Source organism: Mus caroli, chromosome 7 (genome assembly GCF_900094665.2).
Source record: "Mus caroli chromosome 7, CAROLI_EIJ_v1.1, whole genome shotgun sequence".
Taxonomy (NCBI): domain Eukaryota; kingdom Metazoa; phylum Chordata; class Mammalia; order Rodentia; family Muridae; genus Mus; species Mus caroli.
The window spans coordinates 18,984,777-18,999,281 of NC_034576.1; the positions used below are offsets into that span (position 1 = coordinate 18,984,777).

At 52.2% G+C, this 14,505-nt stretch overlaps 2 protein-coding genes across 2 annotated transcripts; both read right to left on the bottom strand.

Moving 5' to 3' along the window:
• Positions 1 to 3,883: 3,883 nt before the first annotated feature.
• Apoc1 (apolipoprotein C1) lies at positions 3,884 to 7,096 on the bottom strand. The gene is made up of 4 exons (XM_021167301.2): positions 6,997 to 7,096; positions 6,799 to 6,874; positions 6,296 to 6,443; positions 3,884 to 4,039 (listed from the first exon to the last, which is right to left on the bottom strand). Exons 2-4 carry the CDS (start codon positions 6,854 to 6,856, stop codon positions 3,979 to 3,981), a joined length of 267 nt encoding a protein of 88 aa, XP_021022960.1. The 5' UTR covers positions 6,857 to 6,874; positions 6,997 to 7,096; the 3' UTR covers positions 3,884 to 3,978.
• A 3,486-nt stretch (positions 7,097 to 10,582) lies between these two features.
• Apoe (apolipoprotein E) lies at positions 10,583 to 13,454 on the bottom strand. The gene is made up of 4 exons (XM_021167561.1): positions 13,282 to 13,454; positions 12,454 to 12,519; positions 11,793 to 11,961; positions 10,583 to 11,419 (listed from the first exon to the last, which is right to left on the bottom strand). The coding sequence occupies exons 2-4, from the start codon at positions 12,494 to 12,496 to the stop codon at positions 10,693 to 10,695; spliced, it is 939 nt and encodes a 312-aa protein (XP_021023220.1). The 5' UTR covers positions 12,497 to 12,519; positions 13,282 to 13,454; the 3' UTR covers positions 10,583 to 10,692.
• Positions 13,455 to 14,505: the final 1,051 nt, after the last annotated feature.

Below are 14,505 nucleotides of genomic sequence, written 5' to 3' on the forward strand. Positions count from 1 at the left end.
ACTGAGCCACATCCCCAGCCCCTCACTGGGGGATTCTAGGCAGAGGCTCTACCACTGAGCCACACCCCCAGCCCCTCACTGGGGGATTCTAGGCAGGGGCTCCACCACTGAGCCACGCCCCCAGCCCCTCACTGGGGGATTCTAGGCAGGGGCTCTACTACTGAGCCACGCCCCCAGCCCCTCATTGCCCTGGCTGTCCTGGAACTCACTCTATAGACCAGGCTGGCCTCGAACTCAGAAATCCACCTGCCTCTGCCTCCCAAATTCTGGGATTAAAGGCGTGCCCTACCACTGCCCAGCCCTACCTAGCATTCTTTTTTTTTACATAAGAGAAAATTGAGGGCTGGAAGATAGTTCAGTGGTTAAGAGCACTGACTGCTCTTCCTTGAGTTCAATTCCCAGCAACCACATGGTGGCTCACAATCATGCATAGAGGATCCAATGCCCTCATCTGGTATATCTGAAGACAGCTACAGTGTACTTACATACATAAAAAAAATCTTTACAAAAGGAGGAAACCAAGACAGTAGTTGGTGATGGGGTCCGGGTCTGAATCTAGTTGTCTTTCATCATTTCACCATGCTGGAACAAAAGCAACCTTCCCCATGCAAAGCCTACAGCTCAAGAGGTAGGCTAAGGTAGGGAGCTGGGGCTGGGTCTAGGGCTGAGGAAGGTCTCTGTCCTTTGCCCTTAAGCCAAAGTCAGCATACAAAGTGGCTGTGGGCTGTTTGCTATTTGCTGCCTGCAATGTTTGCTCATCCTGGGGGCAGGGGCAGGCTGAAGGTCGGTCAGGGTGGACACCAGGGGCAACTGAAAAACAAGTGTGTCAGGGAGGGAGCTGGGGAGAAAGAAGAGGGATCTGCATGGAGAATGGGACAGGCTGCCACCCTAGTGTGATAGCAGAGAGAGTCACATCCCGGAGACCTGAACTGTCTTCAAGTTGGAGAGTGCCAGCCAGCAAAATTAGCACGAACTCTCCTTTGACCTCTTTGTTTTTGAGACCATTACACTGTAGTCAGGATGGTCTCCAGCTCCTGGTGATCCTCCGACCTCAATCTCCCAGGTGTCTGCTCTCCTCCCTCCTCTTGGTCCCCATCTTCTCATGGTTGAGAATCCCTACTCACGCTGAGCCCGCATGCCTCCCTGCCCCCGAGTCCCCCTCCTCTTGTCTTCCACGGGTCTCTAACTGCTCACTTCTTCAGATGGATGCTTGAGGTCTCTGGCAAGGGAATTTGGAGTGAAAGAGAGGCTGAGGCTGCGGCTCCATTGGTGGAACCCTTCACCATGCACACACGAAGTCTCGTTCTGTCTCTAGCATTGCATAAAACTAGGCACAGTGGCAGAAGTCTGTAACTCAGGATTTGGGAGGTGGAGGCAGGAAGATGCATGGTTTATCATCATCCAAGTTTGAGGCTGGCCTAGACTGCACAAAATTGTATCAAATAAAAAAATATTTAAAAAAAATATTTCAGAAATTAATTATGCAGCAAGTGGTGGTGGCACACACCTTTAATCCCAGCACTCAGGAGGCAGAGGCAAGCAAATCTCTAAGTTTGAGGCCAGCCTCGTTTCAGGATAGTTTCAGGACAGCCAAGGCTACACGGAGAAACCCTATCTCAAAAAACCAACCCTAAAAATAAAAAAATAAATGGAACTAATTATGTATATGTTGTGAGGGTGTTGTACATGGGTGTTCCCATGGAAACTGGTGAGGGTGTTGTACACAGGTGTTCCCATGGAAACTGGAGTTATAGGGAATTGGGAACTGCCCGTTATGGATGCTTGGAACCGAAGTCAGTCAGTGCTCTTAACCCCTGAGCCATCTCCCCAGCCCATCTTATTAAGGCGTTTGCCACCAACACCCATGGCCGGAGTTCAAGCCCCAGGACCTAGAGAAGCAACTCAGGCAAGTTGTCCTTGGACTCCACACTCACCGGGGACATGCACATGCATACACATAATACAATGAGTTACCTGGGTCGCCCCATCCCCCGTGAATTGTGATGCAATGCACAAGGGCAAAGGAAGTAGAGATGTGAGCGGCTGGGGGTGGGGTGGGGTTCAGAACCCCTGCGAGTTGTAAGGTGAAAGACCACCCCAGACCTGCTGTCAGTGGGCAGAATAACTTTCCTTAGGCTGACTGAAGGCTTAAAAGTTTGGGGGGACTGAGGGTAGGGACATCCAGTATGGGCAGAGGTCACTGGCTTGGGGCTCATTAGCATGGCGAAGCATTTCAGGAATCTCAGTGCAGTCTGAACAGGTTTTGTCTGGAAAAAGGAAATTGATCCTGTCATCTAATTGGGGCCATGTGACATTCTTCAAGTGGAGGAGAGTATGGGGGCTTAGAATTCCCCCAGGCAAGGTCAGAGAAGGAGACTGGCTAAGGAAGAGGGTCTCCCCTACTGCGCCCCAGCCCACAGGCTAGGCTATCCTGTCATGGTGGCCTTCAGTCTTAATTAGCAGTTTTCCCACAATTTTGTTGTTGTTGTTTTGTTTTTTGAGACAGGGTTTCTCTATCCTGGCTGTCCTGGAACTCACTCTGTAGACCAGGCTGGCCTCGAACTCAGAACTCCTCCTGCCTCTGCCTCCCAAGTGGTGGGATTAAAGGCATGCACCACCACTGCCCAGCTCCCACAAAGTTTTTTATAAAAAGCAATGAAAAAAAAAAGTTTTTTTGAAAGTATTTCCAAAGAGTTAGAGGTAGTGGCACACACCTTTAATCCCAGCACTTGGAATGGAAGAGTCGGGGATCTTTGTGAGTTCCAGGCCAGCCTGCTTTATGTAGAAAAATACAGAGTAAGACCCAGCCTTGAAAATGAGAAAAGAGGGCTGGTGAGATGGCTCAGTGGGTAAGAGCACCCGACTGCTCTTCCAAAGGTCCAGAGTTCAAATCCCAGCAACCACATGGTGGCTCACAACCATCTGTAAGGAGATCTGACTCCCTCTTCTGGAGTGTGACAGCTACAGTGTACTTACATATAATAAATCTTTAAAAAAAAAAAAGAAAAAGAAAAAAAGAAAATGTGAAAAGAAATGAGATAGGAAAGAATCGCGTGGCTCAGTGGTAGACTCCCTGCCTAGGATCCCCCAGTGAGGGACTGGTGGTGTGGGGCTCAGTGGTAGACTATTTGCCTAGCATGCCTTGGTTTCTGTACGAACTCAGTGTGTTAAGGCAGGCCTAGGGTTAGGTGGTGGTGGCGGCGGCACACTCCTTTAATCCTAGTACTCCGGAGGCGGCAGAGGCATATGGTGTAGGCCAGCCTGGCTTATGGGGAGTTCTGAGACATCCAGGGCTACCCTGAGAAACCCGTCCTGTCCACCATTCCCTAGTCCTCTGCATCATCCACTTGCGGTTTAATGAGTGTCTACTCTCTGCGCTGAAACGTCCAATCCAGCCTCCTCTGGATCACACTAAACAGGAGAGTGTAAGCTATGCATCATTGCAGGCTATGCATTCAGCCCTACTCCCTGCTGTCTGACTGGGTGCCTTGCACCAAGAACTTTCCTTCTTTGAGCCTCAGTGTTTGACGTGAATAGGGTTCTCAAGGTTCTTTGGGGAACCATAACGTGAAAGGTATGCAGACAGGGGTGGGGGGCTGGAGAGATGTCAAAGCACTTAAGAGCCCTGGCTGTTGTTCTTCCAGAGGACCCAGGTTCCATTCCCAACACCCACATGGCAGCTCAGGACCTTCTCCAGTTTCAGGAGAAGCAAGGCCTTCTTCTGGCTTCTGTGGGTACTGTACACACGAGGTGCACATAAAAACATGCAGGCAAAACACCCTCACACAGAAAAATACATAAACCACCAACAAGCGAAGGGACCCAGGCTCTGCATCATCCCTCAGCCCCCACCCCAGTCCAAAGCACTTCAGGGAGCGGAGCGTTTGCTCTCTACACGGTTTTTATTGGTGTGTGATGAAGAAGGACCTGGCACATGACGTGGATGTCCTTGCTGCTTCGAGGTGGCCCGCCAGGTGCTCAGGAGAACGTGGTCTTCAACTTCTCCTTCACTTTGCCAAATGTCTCTGAGAACCAGGCCCTTTAGAGAGAGACGGGACAGAGTCAGTGCTTGCTGGACCCTCGAGGGACCTAGAGCTCTGCATCCCATTCCCCTCCTGTTCCTTTCCTTATCTCCCCTCATCCTGTCTGTGGGATGAAAACCCTGGGTTGGGGGTGGGGAGGTGTCATTGTTTCTGCCTCAGTTCCCTCACACAGACCAGAGAATTTGTGTGGGTGTTTTGGGACAGGGTCTCATGTAGCCCAGGCTAGCCTCAATCTTGATATATAGCTAAGGATGAAGACCTTGAACTTCCAATCTTACTGCCTGCACCTCCCAAATCAATGTGGGTACCGTGGGCTTTGTGCACACAAGGCAAGCACTGAGCCACATCCCCAGCCCAGATCAGAGCATCGTGAAACCAAAACTCAAAGAACTTCATCTTGACCTGGCTTTCAAAGCCAGCCACTGTGTGAGAGGTGGCTAGCACGTAACTACAGAGGACAAAGGGCAACCTCAGGTCTTCACCAGGCATGTCCCTGATCTAGGCTCCTAGCCTAGCCAACTGGCAGCCAGGGTTCCATATGTCTCTCTTTCCCATCACCTGACGCCAGGGTTCCATCTGTCTGTCCTTCCCTTTGTAGGGTGAAATGTCTGCATCTAACTAGCTCTGTATCCTCGAACTCAGAGACCTGCCTGCCTCTGCCTCTGGAGTGCTGGGGTTAAAGGCGAGTGCCACCACTGCCTGGCATTTATACAGAAGCTTTATTTTGTTCATGTATTTGTGCTCCAGTGCCTGCAGATCCAGTAGAGGGGATTGGATCCCTTGGAGCTGGAGTTACAGGGCTGCTGTGAGCTGTGCTGACATAGGTGTGTGTGTGTGGGGGGGGGTAGGGGCACAGACTGCTGGTCCTCTGCAGGAGCAGCAAGTGCTCTTAACTGAACCCTATGACTGATTTTTAAAAATGTGAGTTCTGCTGGGCAGTGGTGGCGCAGGCTTTGATCTCAGCACTTGGGAGGCAGAGGCGGGTGGATTTCTGAGTTCGAGACCAGCCTGGTCTACAGAGTGAGTTTCAGGACAGCCAGGGCTACACAGAGAAAACCCTGTCTTGAAACAAACAAACAAAAAGATGTGGATTCTGGTACCAACCAGATCCACACAGGCATTTTAAACACTGCATGATCTTCCCTCAGTTCCCTTCCATCTTCTTATCTTTTTTTTTTTTTTAAAATCTTGTTTGTTTTTATTTTTCGCTGGGATTAAAAACGTGCAGCTACACCCCACAAGGCTTGCCATCTCTTGCTTCCCGCCCACCCCTTCTCTAGCCTGTGCTTGCCCAAGCTCTCGCCGCTCATCCTGGCCTCCGTCCTTGGCCCAAGTTCTCCCCCCAATTCTAGAAGGCCATTCTCTCTTATCTACAGATCTTCCCACCCCAGGGCCTTTGCACTTTCCTTCCAAAGGAAACCTCCTTTGCCAAGTTTAGGCCTGGCTGGATATTTGTAATCAAACTCAGACCTCACTTTAAATGAACGATTTGTCTACTTGCCAAACTGGCTAGCCAACCTGTTTACAGCATATCAGGTGTCTCTCAGGTGTTTTCACCTCCTGCTTTTTGTTGTTGTTTTCAATTTGAGGCAGAACCTTGCCTGTAGCCCAGGCTGATCTCAAACTCCTATTTCTGTTCTTTACTGGGGCCCTTTTTTTTGGGGGGGGGTGTTGAGATAGGGTTTCTCTGTATAGACCTGGCTTTCCTAGAACTAGCTTGGACCAGGCTGGCCTCAAAGAGATCCACCTGCCTCTGCCTCAGGAATACTGGGATCAAAGGTGTGCACCACCACTGCCTGGCTAGTTGCTGGGATCTTAACCCAGAATGCCCTAATCTCTCTTTGGCCCGTGTAAACTGCCGAGTCCAGGCCTGCACAGCTTCTGTTGTGACCCTGCCCCAACTCTCCTACATTCTTTCTCTGTCCCGGAGACTCAAGTCATGTCCTGTCTCAAGAGTACACAGGGAGGGGTCAGGGTCTGTCCTAACCAGTCAGCCGCCTAGCTTGGCCCTTCACTACGACTTGGAAACATCTCTATCAGTTGGCTGGGAGTTACATGGCCTGTCTCCACACTACAAACACTTTGACATCCAGTTCTATGACTTCAGATCCAGTTCTATGACTTCAGGGAAAGTGTCAAGCACTCTGGTGCAGTTTCCCCATTGTGTCAGTGTGGAACTGTCTGCTAGGGCTTTTACATACGCACACGCACACGCACACACACCACCCGCCCGTGTCCTGAAAGGTCCTAACCGGGTCTTGGTCAAAATTTCCTTCTGTTTGATATGTTCAATGGCTGCCCGGGCCTTGTCTTCCAAAGTGTTCCCAAACTCCTTCAGTTTATCCGGTAAACTCTCCAATGTTCCCGACAAATCAGGGGCCGCCTGGGCGGGGGCTGGGCCTGCCGCGAGAGGGTTGCGAGCAAACTCGTTAGTATGGGGGAGGGTATTGGACATTTGATTTTACTGCACCGCTCACCTCCTTGTTTTTACGCTCCGCCCCTTCTAGGAAGATTAGCCAATCCCAAAGGTGGTATCCTAGGTCGTTGCTTACTGTGTCTTTTCTGGACAGAGTTGCCTCCTTCAGCACCCACTTTGACAGAAAAGTAAGGCACCTGGCAGGTGGGATGGGGGACGATGGGAGGGCGGTAGTGGAATGATGACACAGAAAGGGACCTCAGAGCCCTGCCTCGAGGGTCTTCTAAGCCTGGGCCGCAGGCACAAGACCAGCTTCACACTTCCAAGCCTCTTTCTTACCTTCCAAGGTCATGGCTACGACCACAATCAGGACAGGAAGAGCGATGAAGAGCCTCATCCTGGCTGGAGGGGCACCCTGGAGGCAGATGCACGGGTAGCGGGGGACATTGCTAGTATTCACCACCGCCCTCCACCATGATCCCACCACCCCAATCCCTTAGCTGTAGGAAGTGGGGGAACACTTTGCTATGCACTAACCTGGATCTAAGGATCTCGCAGGAGGCCCACGGCGGTGGGAGGATCCTGCACAGAGGTTTAACCGGTTGGGGAGGGGGCGGGGCAAGCTGGTCGCCCTCCCCCTGAGCCTCCCCCTTGTCTCTGTGTCCACCTACTTTTTTATTTTTTTGACATAGGATTTTTGGCTGGCCTGGAATTTGTGATGCTCCTGCCTCTGCCTCTCTAGTGAGTGCTGGGATTTACGGGCATGCACCAACACCAACACAACCAGCCCACTCTCTTCTGTCATTCTGGTGGATACTGGGAGGCAGATCCCACATCCAAGGCTTTTTATTTAGGCCTAAGGCTCCTCACTGGGCAGCATTCTCACTTCCAAATCTCATTGATCTTCACCCAGCCTTGGCTGCTCTGCCTACTCACTCTCTCTCTGAGGCTGTCCCACCTTAAGGGGGGGGGTGTTACAAACAACTCCCCTCACCCCATCTCACCCCTAGCTCACACCGCATCCTCAGGTTAGCTCTTCTCTACCTTCTCCTTTCCCAGGAGCCTCAGCTCATATTCTGTCCCGGATGCTGCGCCCCGGCTCCCTTCACCTCCAGTGCCTTTGCATCTGCACACCCTCAGACCTCCTCTGATGCTCTCTGGGGTCTTGGCATCCCCTCATCTCCCTTCTTTAGAAGTTGCCTCTTCAGCTAGTCAAAACTGCAGAGCCTCTTAGCTTGCAGAGCTCCATAGTGTCCCCCAACTGGCACAACCCCCCTTCTCCCGTTTTTAGGTCTTGTGGGGCCTCCTAGGCCCCTGCAGGCCCTAAGCTTGCCTCCCTGCCCCCTCCTTCCACAACATCCTTTCTCTCAGGCTAGAGTCCAAGGCCCTTCTCCCTCCCCCCCCCCCCCCCCCAGAGCTGTCATTGACCGACAGTGACCCCCTGGCAGCTGGTGGCTAAGGGGCCCAGACTCTAGGTTGGCTGGCCTGGTGCCCCTGCAACCCACGTGTCAGTTGGGGTGGGGGTGGGGGGGACGACGACGACAACAGGGGGATGGTTGTGAAAGGGGTGGAACAGATTCGACCCTGGCTGGGTTGCGACATCTCTGGGGCCAACTCGCCGCTAGCTTTCAGTCCCTGTGGGCGCCAGGCCTGACTCTTTTGCTTCTTGAAAAGAGTCCTGCTCAGTCCTCAAGCACCCATCTGAATAATGTAACAGATTTCCCTCTTACTCTGCCCGGTGCTTGGTGCTTCCAGTGTCATCCTCCTCTTAGCAACAAGGGCTTCCTGTGCCACAGGTAGGGTACGGGAAGCACACAGCTAAGGTTCTAAAACTGCTAGTCATTCAGCTCTGATTTTTTTTTCTTGTTTTCCTCTGTGTAGCCCTGGCTGTCCTGGAACTCACTCTGTACAACAGGCTGGCCTCCATGACTTCCTTCACAATTCTAGTTCTGTAATGTCTTTCTGTGGTCCTTGTTCTACCTTCAGGTCTGCCCACAGGGAAGTGGGGTTCCTTCTTCGTTTAGGAGTAAGGCTCTACTCCTGGTTGTACATCCCTCTATCCCACCATCATTTGTTAGGTAGAGACAGGAAGACCAGGGATAGTCTTGGTTATTTAGATTGAGGCCAGCCTGGGCTCCATGAGATCTGGTTTGAAAACCAACAACAAAGTGCTGAGGAGGAGGGTGTGGCTCGGTTGGTGATGGCCTGTCCAGCATGCAGGAAACCCTGGATGCCATCTGTATAGCACCACATAAAACTGGGGGTTAGGATCACACATTGTCTACCCAGCACCAAGGACTCGGAGCCAGGAAGACCAGAGTTCAAGGTCATCCTTGGCTCTACAGTGAGTTGGCAAGAGAGTAGCTCTGGGTACAGGAGGCCTTGTTTCAAACCAGTGAAAACAAACTCTCTTCTGTAGAAGTAACTAAGTTCTCAGATAGACCTAGTGGCGCGAACCTGTAATTCCAGCCTTTGAAGATGAGGCAGGAGGGTTCAGAGTTCAAGGCCAGCGTGGCTCAAATAACATCACAAAAATTCAGGTCTTCAGAGAGAGACATTCCCTCGATACTCTCCCCTCATCTTGATATTTGAGAGTAGTGAGGCTCTGGGGGTGTGTTCCTAGCCCCTGGGCATGAAGTGTGGCTGTCTAGGGCCCTGTCACTCAGCCCACTGACCCATCTTCTCATTGGGCCTAATGAGTCATGTGTGGAAGTGGTGCCTGCCTCCAGATAATGCTGAGTTCCATGCCAGGGAAAGCTGCAGGCTCCGGGTGTGCCAGAGGCAGTTGAGTTCTGAAGCCTTGGCCTGACCCAAGACACAGCTCAAGCCCTAGCCTGCCCCTGTTAGTGGGAGCCCTGCTGAGTCCCTGAGAACTGAGGGGGTGGGAGGAGAAGCCAGCCAGGGGCTCTCCAGCTTTCACCATGACCCCTTTGAGTACCAGGACATGGGGAGAATGGTTTTGTGTCCCCAGCCTGAACTCACTCCCCATACACTTGCTGGGAAAGTCAAAAGGCACACAGCACAGGCAGGGGAGAAAGAATGGGGCTAAGGCCCCATGACCCAGAGGGAGCAAAGATCCAGCTAACTTCAGAGCAAGGGAGAAAGGCTGAGGATCCAAGAGCCACGTAGAAGCCGCCAACCAAAGGCCCAGAGTGAAAGAAACCGCGGGAGGGTGAGATAACAGGATCAGGAAAACAGGAAGCCAGAAAAAGAAGCCTAGAAGGGAAAAGAGGAGAGACAAAGCAAGGAGGGTGTCAGATAAGACTAGGGCGGAGGAGGAGAGGTAAGACAACAGAAAAGTAAACACCGCCTGGCGACCCAGGTCTCTTACATGTTGATTCAAGGCATAGCTGTGGAGTGGGTATTTAAGTTGGGAAAAGTAGCCCAACTGACCGATATGAAGTGGTACACGCCTTCCTCAGTTCCTGCAGAGATTGATTTGAAGACAAAGATTCAAATATTCAAGGCCAAACTAGGCTAGAGGGAGTGCAAGGAAAATCAGCTGAGATCCTATTTCAGACTAAAAAGAAGGGTGGCTATAGCTAAATAGAAGAGCCTGTACTGGGTGCTGGAGAGATGGCTCAGCATTAAGAGCACTGACTGCTCTTCCATAAGTCCTGAGTTCAATTCCCAGCAACCGCATGATGGCTCACAACCATCTGTAATGGGATCTGACGCCTGAAGACAGCTGCAGTGTACTCATATACATAAGATAAATAAATCTTAAAAAAAAAATGAGCCCATGCCTAGAATCCTGGGGTAGGGGGCGGTGAAGAGCCCCAGAGGCTGTGGGTGTGGCTCAGTGGTAGAGCTACTGACTAGAATTCCCCGCAATGAGGGGCTGGAAGGGCGTGACTCAGTGGTAGATATGATTCCCCAGTGAGGGGTTGTGGGCGTGGCTCAGTGGTAACCCCTGCCTAGAATCCCTCAGTGAGGGGCTGTGGGCGTGGCTCAGTGGTAGATCACTTGTTCTTTTATGTTGCTAGGTCCTAGGCTTCATTTCTATTGCTGCAAAACCACCTCCCTCTACAGATAGTGACAGGGCCATGGAATGTGTGCTAGGTAAGGCAAAAACAATAAACTGAGGCTGAAGCTGATTGGAATCACTCACAGAGACTCAGAATGTGCTCGGAGAATCTTTATTAAGCAAGGGCCACCAGAGGGCCAGAGAGGTGCTTGGGGCAGGGCCACCTGGCTGGATATGGATGTTGCTGTAGGACAGGAGAAGGATACTCATTGATTCTCCTGGGGCACTGAGGTGGAGATGATGGGGTTGGTAGCCACAGAGGCCTGTATCTTCTCCATCAGGTTTGCCCACTGGCGATGCATGTCTTCCACTATTGGCTCAAACCAGCCCTTGAGGCGGGCCTGGAAGATCTCCGCCTGCAGGCGTATTTGCTGGGTCTGTTCCTCCATCTTGGAGCGCACCTCCTCCATGTGCTCACGCACCTCCTCTAGGCGGTCACGGGCCTGGTTGCCCACTTCCTCCAGCCGCCCTCGGATGCGGTCACCAAAAGCCTGGGCCCGATCGCGCAGAGGCTGGGCGGCCCCAGCGCCTAGGTTGGCGGTGCGCTGGCGACCTTGCTCCACCAGAGGCCCCAGGCGCTCACGGATGGCACTCACACCGCGCTCGGCGCCCTCGCGTGCCCCTGCCTTGTACACAGCTAGGCGCTTCTGCAGATCCTCGGCATCCCGCATCAAGCGCTTGCGCATCTTGCGCAGGTGTGTGGAGAGCCGCGCCCTTATCTCCTCTGTGCTCTGGCCCAGCATGGTGTGCACCTCGTTGCGGTACTGCCCGAGTCGGTTGCGTAGATCCTCCATGTCGGCTCCGAGTCGGGCCTGTGCCGCCTGCACCTCTTTGCCCAGCCTGGCCCGTGTCTCCTCCGCCACTGGGCCCAGCTGTTCCTCCAACTCCTTTTTGTAAGCCTTTACTTCCGTCATAGTGTCCTCCATCAGTACCCTGCAGGCCCAGAGGAAACACAGGAAGGAGATGAAGGCAGGACAGAAGGGCCAGAAACCACAGAGCAAGAGGTGATGGTACTCGTTTGTATTCCCAGAAGTTGAGAAGCGGAGGCATAAGAATTGCAGAGCCTTCGAAGCCAGCTTGAGTTACAGAATGGGATTCTGTCTCAAAAAGCCAAAAGCCAAGCAAATAATAAATGTCTGTACATCCCAGCATCCAGAAGGCTAACGAAGGCAGGAGGATTCAAGGCCAACCTGGGCTACACACTAATTGAGAAAGGAAACAAGAAGGGGGTAGGTACCCAGATAGGCAACCCTGGATCTGGATATTCAGCTGGTGCCTGCCGAGGGTGAAAGAGCCGGACACTCACGTCAGTTCTTGTGTGACTTGGGAGCTCTGCAGCTCTTCCTGGACCTGGTCAGACAGCGTCTGCACCCAGCGCAGGTAATCCCAGAAGCGGTTCAGGGCCTGCTCCCAGGGTTGGTTGCTTTGCCACTCGAGCTGATCTGTCACCTCCGGTTCTCCCTCGGCTAGGCATCCTGTGTAGAGTAAGTTTAAGGCTGGGTCAGGACCTACAGTCTTCTTGGGTCTCTTTGAAGTGGGTCTGGAGGCTGTGGAGTCTGTTTAGATACTACAGTTCAGAGCCGAGACTAGGCAGGTATGGAATTAAAAATGTATACCTCCCTTCTAAAAGCAACTAAGAAATTACATATTTCAACTTTTTGTGTGTGTGTACCCTTGGAGGTCGGAGTTCTAGAGGGAATCGGCTCTCTCCTTCCACCATGTTGGTCTCAGAGTTAAGTCTTCAAGCTTTATGACAAGCACCTTTACCCACTAAGCCATCAATCCTCTTATAGTTAGGGGAAATCAAGGCCTAAATAAAGAGTATATAAAACAGCTGCTCAGGGCTATTGAATCTCAGAGAGGTCTCAGAACCGCCTCAGCCTCAACCCGCCAGCAGAAGAGATCTAGGGCTAGAATAGAGTCCACGGAGGAACAAAGAGGCACCACAGCAAGCCCTTGCTCCATACCTGTCAGCAATGTGACCAACAGCACGGCCCACAGAGCCTTCATCTTCACAATTGTGATTGGCCAGTCTGCGGAGGGAAAAACTGTCTTTGAACACCAGGGGGCGGGGGTGGAGGGACTCCGGCCACCCAGAGAACCCCACCTTACTTCTCTTCTCAGATCTGTGAGCTATCACAAACATCTCCAAAACTGAGCACCCGCTCTTCCCAAAGGTCTGTTTACCTCCCCTTGCCGAGTTCGCTATCTCGGCACCCCGGGGTGGATGCACTGCCAAAAATTCCAGCTCCCTCTCTTAGGGTTCAAATTCCACTTCACAGAGGGCCAGCGGGTGGTCCAGTTCACATTCCTTTTTCTTCCCGGCTAAGTCCTGCTTTCCATTTTGTGCTAATTTAACACGATTTTTAATCGTCCTCCATCCCATCGAAGTGGTACCCTCCCACAACCACAGAACTTAGGGAGCTCAGCCATGAGGATCCACAGTTTGAAAGCAGTCCGGGTTACTTGGGGACTGTGATGGAAATCAGTAGGTATTTATATAAAAGCAGCCTAAGGCTCATCCCGAGTTTTTTTCGCCATAGGATGGTCCCTAGTTGAGCCGGTATGCCGTGCACCGACAGTCTCGTACTCCTTATTGGAGGTAACCCCTCCAATCTGTTCTGACTCTGCAAAGGCTAGTTACCTCGCGTCCTTAGTTTGTCCCCCAAGACTTCTATCGTGCTGCCTGCTTTTCCAATTCCTGTGCCTGTTTCCTGGACTCCGGGGGACCTCAAGGTTCGCAGCCCACATCCTACCAAGGTCCCTGGGTGAATCCCCAGCCCAGCTTGTCTTACCAGCTCCTTCCGAAACAAGTCCTTAGCCTCCAGGGTCTGAGCAGGGGATCGGATCCCAGACCTGTCCAATTATAGGACTCCCCCTGTCCCGCCCCCTCCTCAGGGCTAGGGCGGGCTGTGCCAGCCCCCTGTCACGAGGCGGGTTGTTCTCTCCCCCTTCACAGCAGGGCAGAGGAAAGAGGTGGAGTTTGGATGCCTTGTGACCCCCCGCTCCCCTCCCCCGCCAACAAAGGGAGCGGACACCTCATTGAATAATCCAGGCCTTGGTACTGGGGCACTGAGTACCGCTCCTTCCCTTTCCCCGCGGGGTCTGGTGCATTGTAAAGAAAAGAGCTGGCGGCTTAAATGGAAATGCGTGGGTGGGGGCTAAGAGGCTCAGCTTCTGGGGTGAAGCTCGTTGTTCTGGGGTCCTCCGTCACAGGTGAACTCTTCCCATTCCAAGGCTGGGACTTTGCTCCAGTTCCTTCAGGAGCTGTTCAGTGGTGGCTCCCGATGGGTTTGAAGCCATACATCAAGCCAAGCCCTGGGAAACCAAGCGTTGATGCTCCTGGCCTGTTTCTGGCAATTGCCAGATGTGTAACCTTGGGAGGGAAGAGCTACCCCTACAGAGCACATTTTAAAAAGTTGTTTTGAGGTAAGATTCTCAGGCTGCCCTCAAACCCACAAGGTCCTTCTGCCTCTGCCGTAGCATGTTGGGACTGCAGGTGTGCACCCCTGCATGTGCATTTTCCACTCTCAAGCCATTTTTCTTTTCTTTTTTCTCATAAAAACAGAAGAGCAGGGGCTGGAGAGATGACTCAGAGGTTAGGAGCACTGACTGCATTTCACAGGACCTAGGTTCAAAACCGCAGCACCCACACAGCAGCTCACAACTGTAACACCAAGATCTGCCACCCTCACATAGACATACATGCAGGCAAAACACCAGTGCACATAAAAAAAAAAAAAAAAAGACAAGCCAGAAGTTATTTACGGGAACATGGGTCTATAGTTCTAGCCACATGCAAAACTGAGGCAGGAAGATCCCGAGCTCAGGTAATAGAATGAAGTCCTGGCTAAAAAGTGGGAAAGCCAGCTGGGCGTGGTGGCGCACGGTTTTAATCCCGGCACTCGGGAGGCAGAGGCAGGCAGATTTCTGAGTTTGAGGCCAGCCTGGTCTACAGAGTGAGTTCCAGGACAGATAGGGATATACAGAGAAACCCTGTCTCGAAAAACCTAAAACCA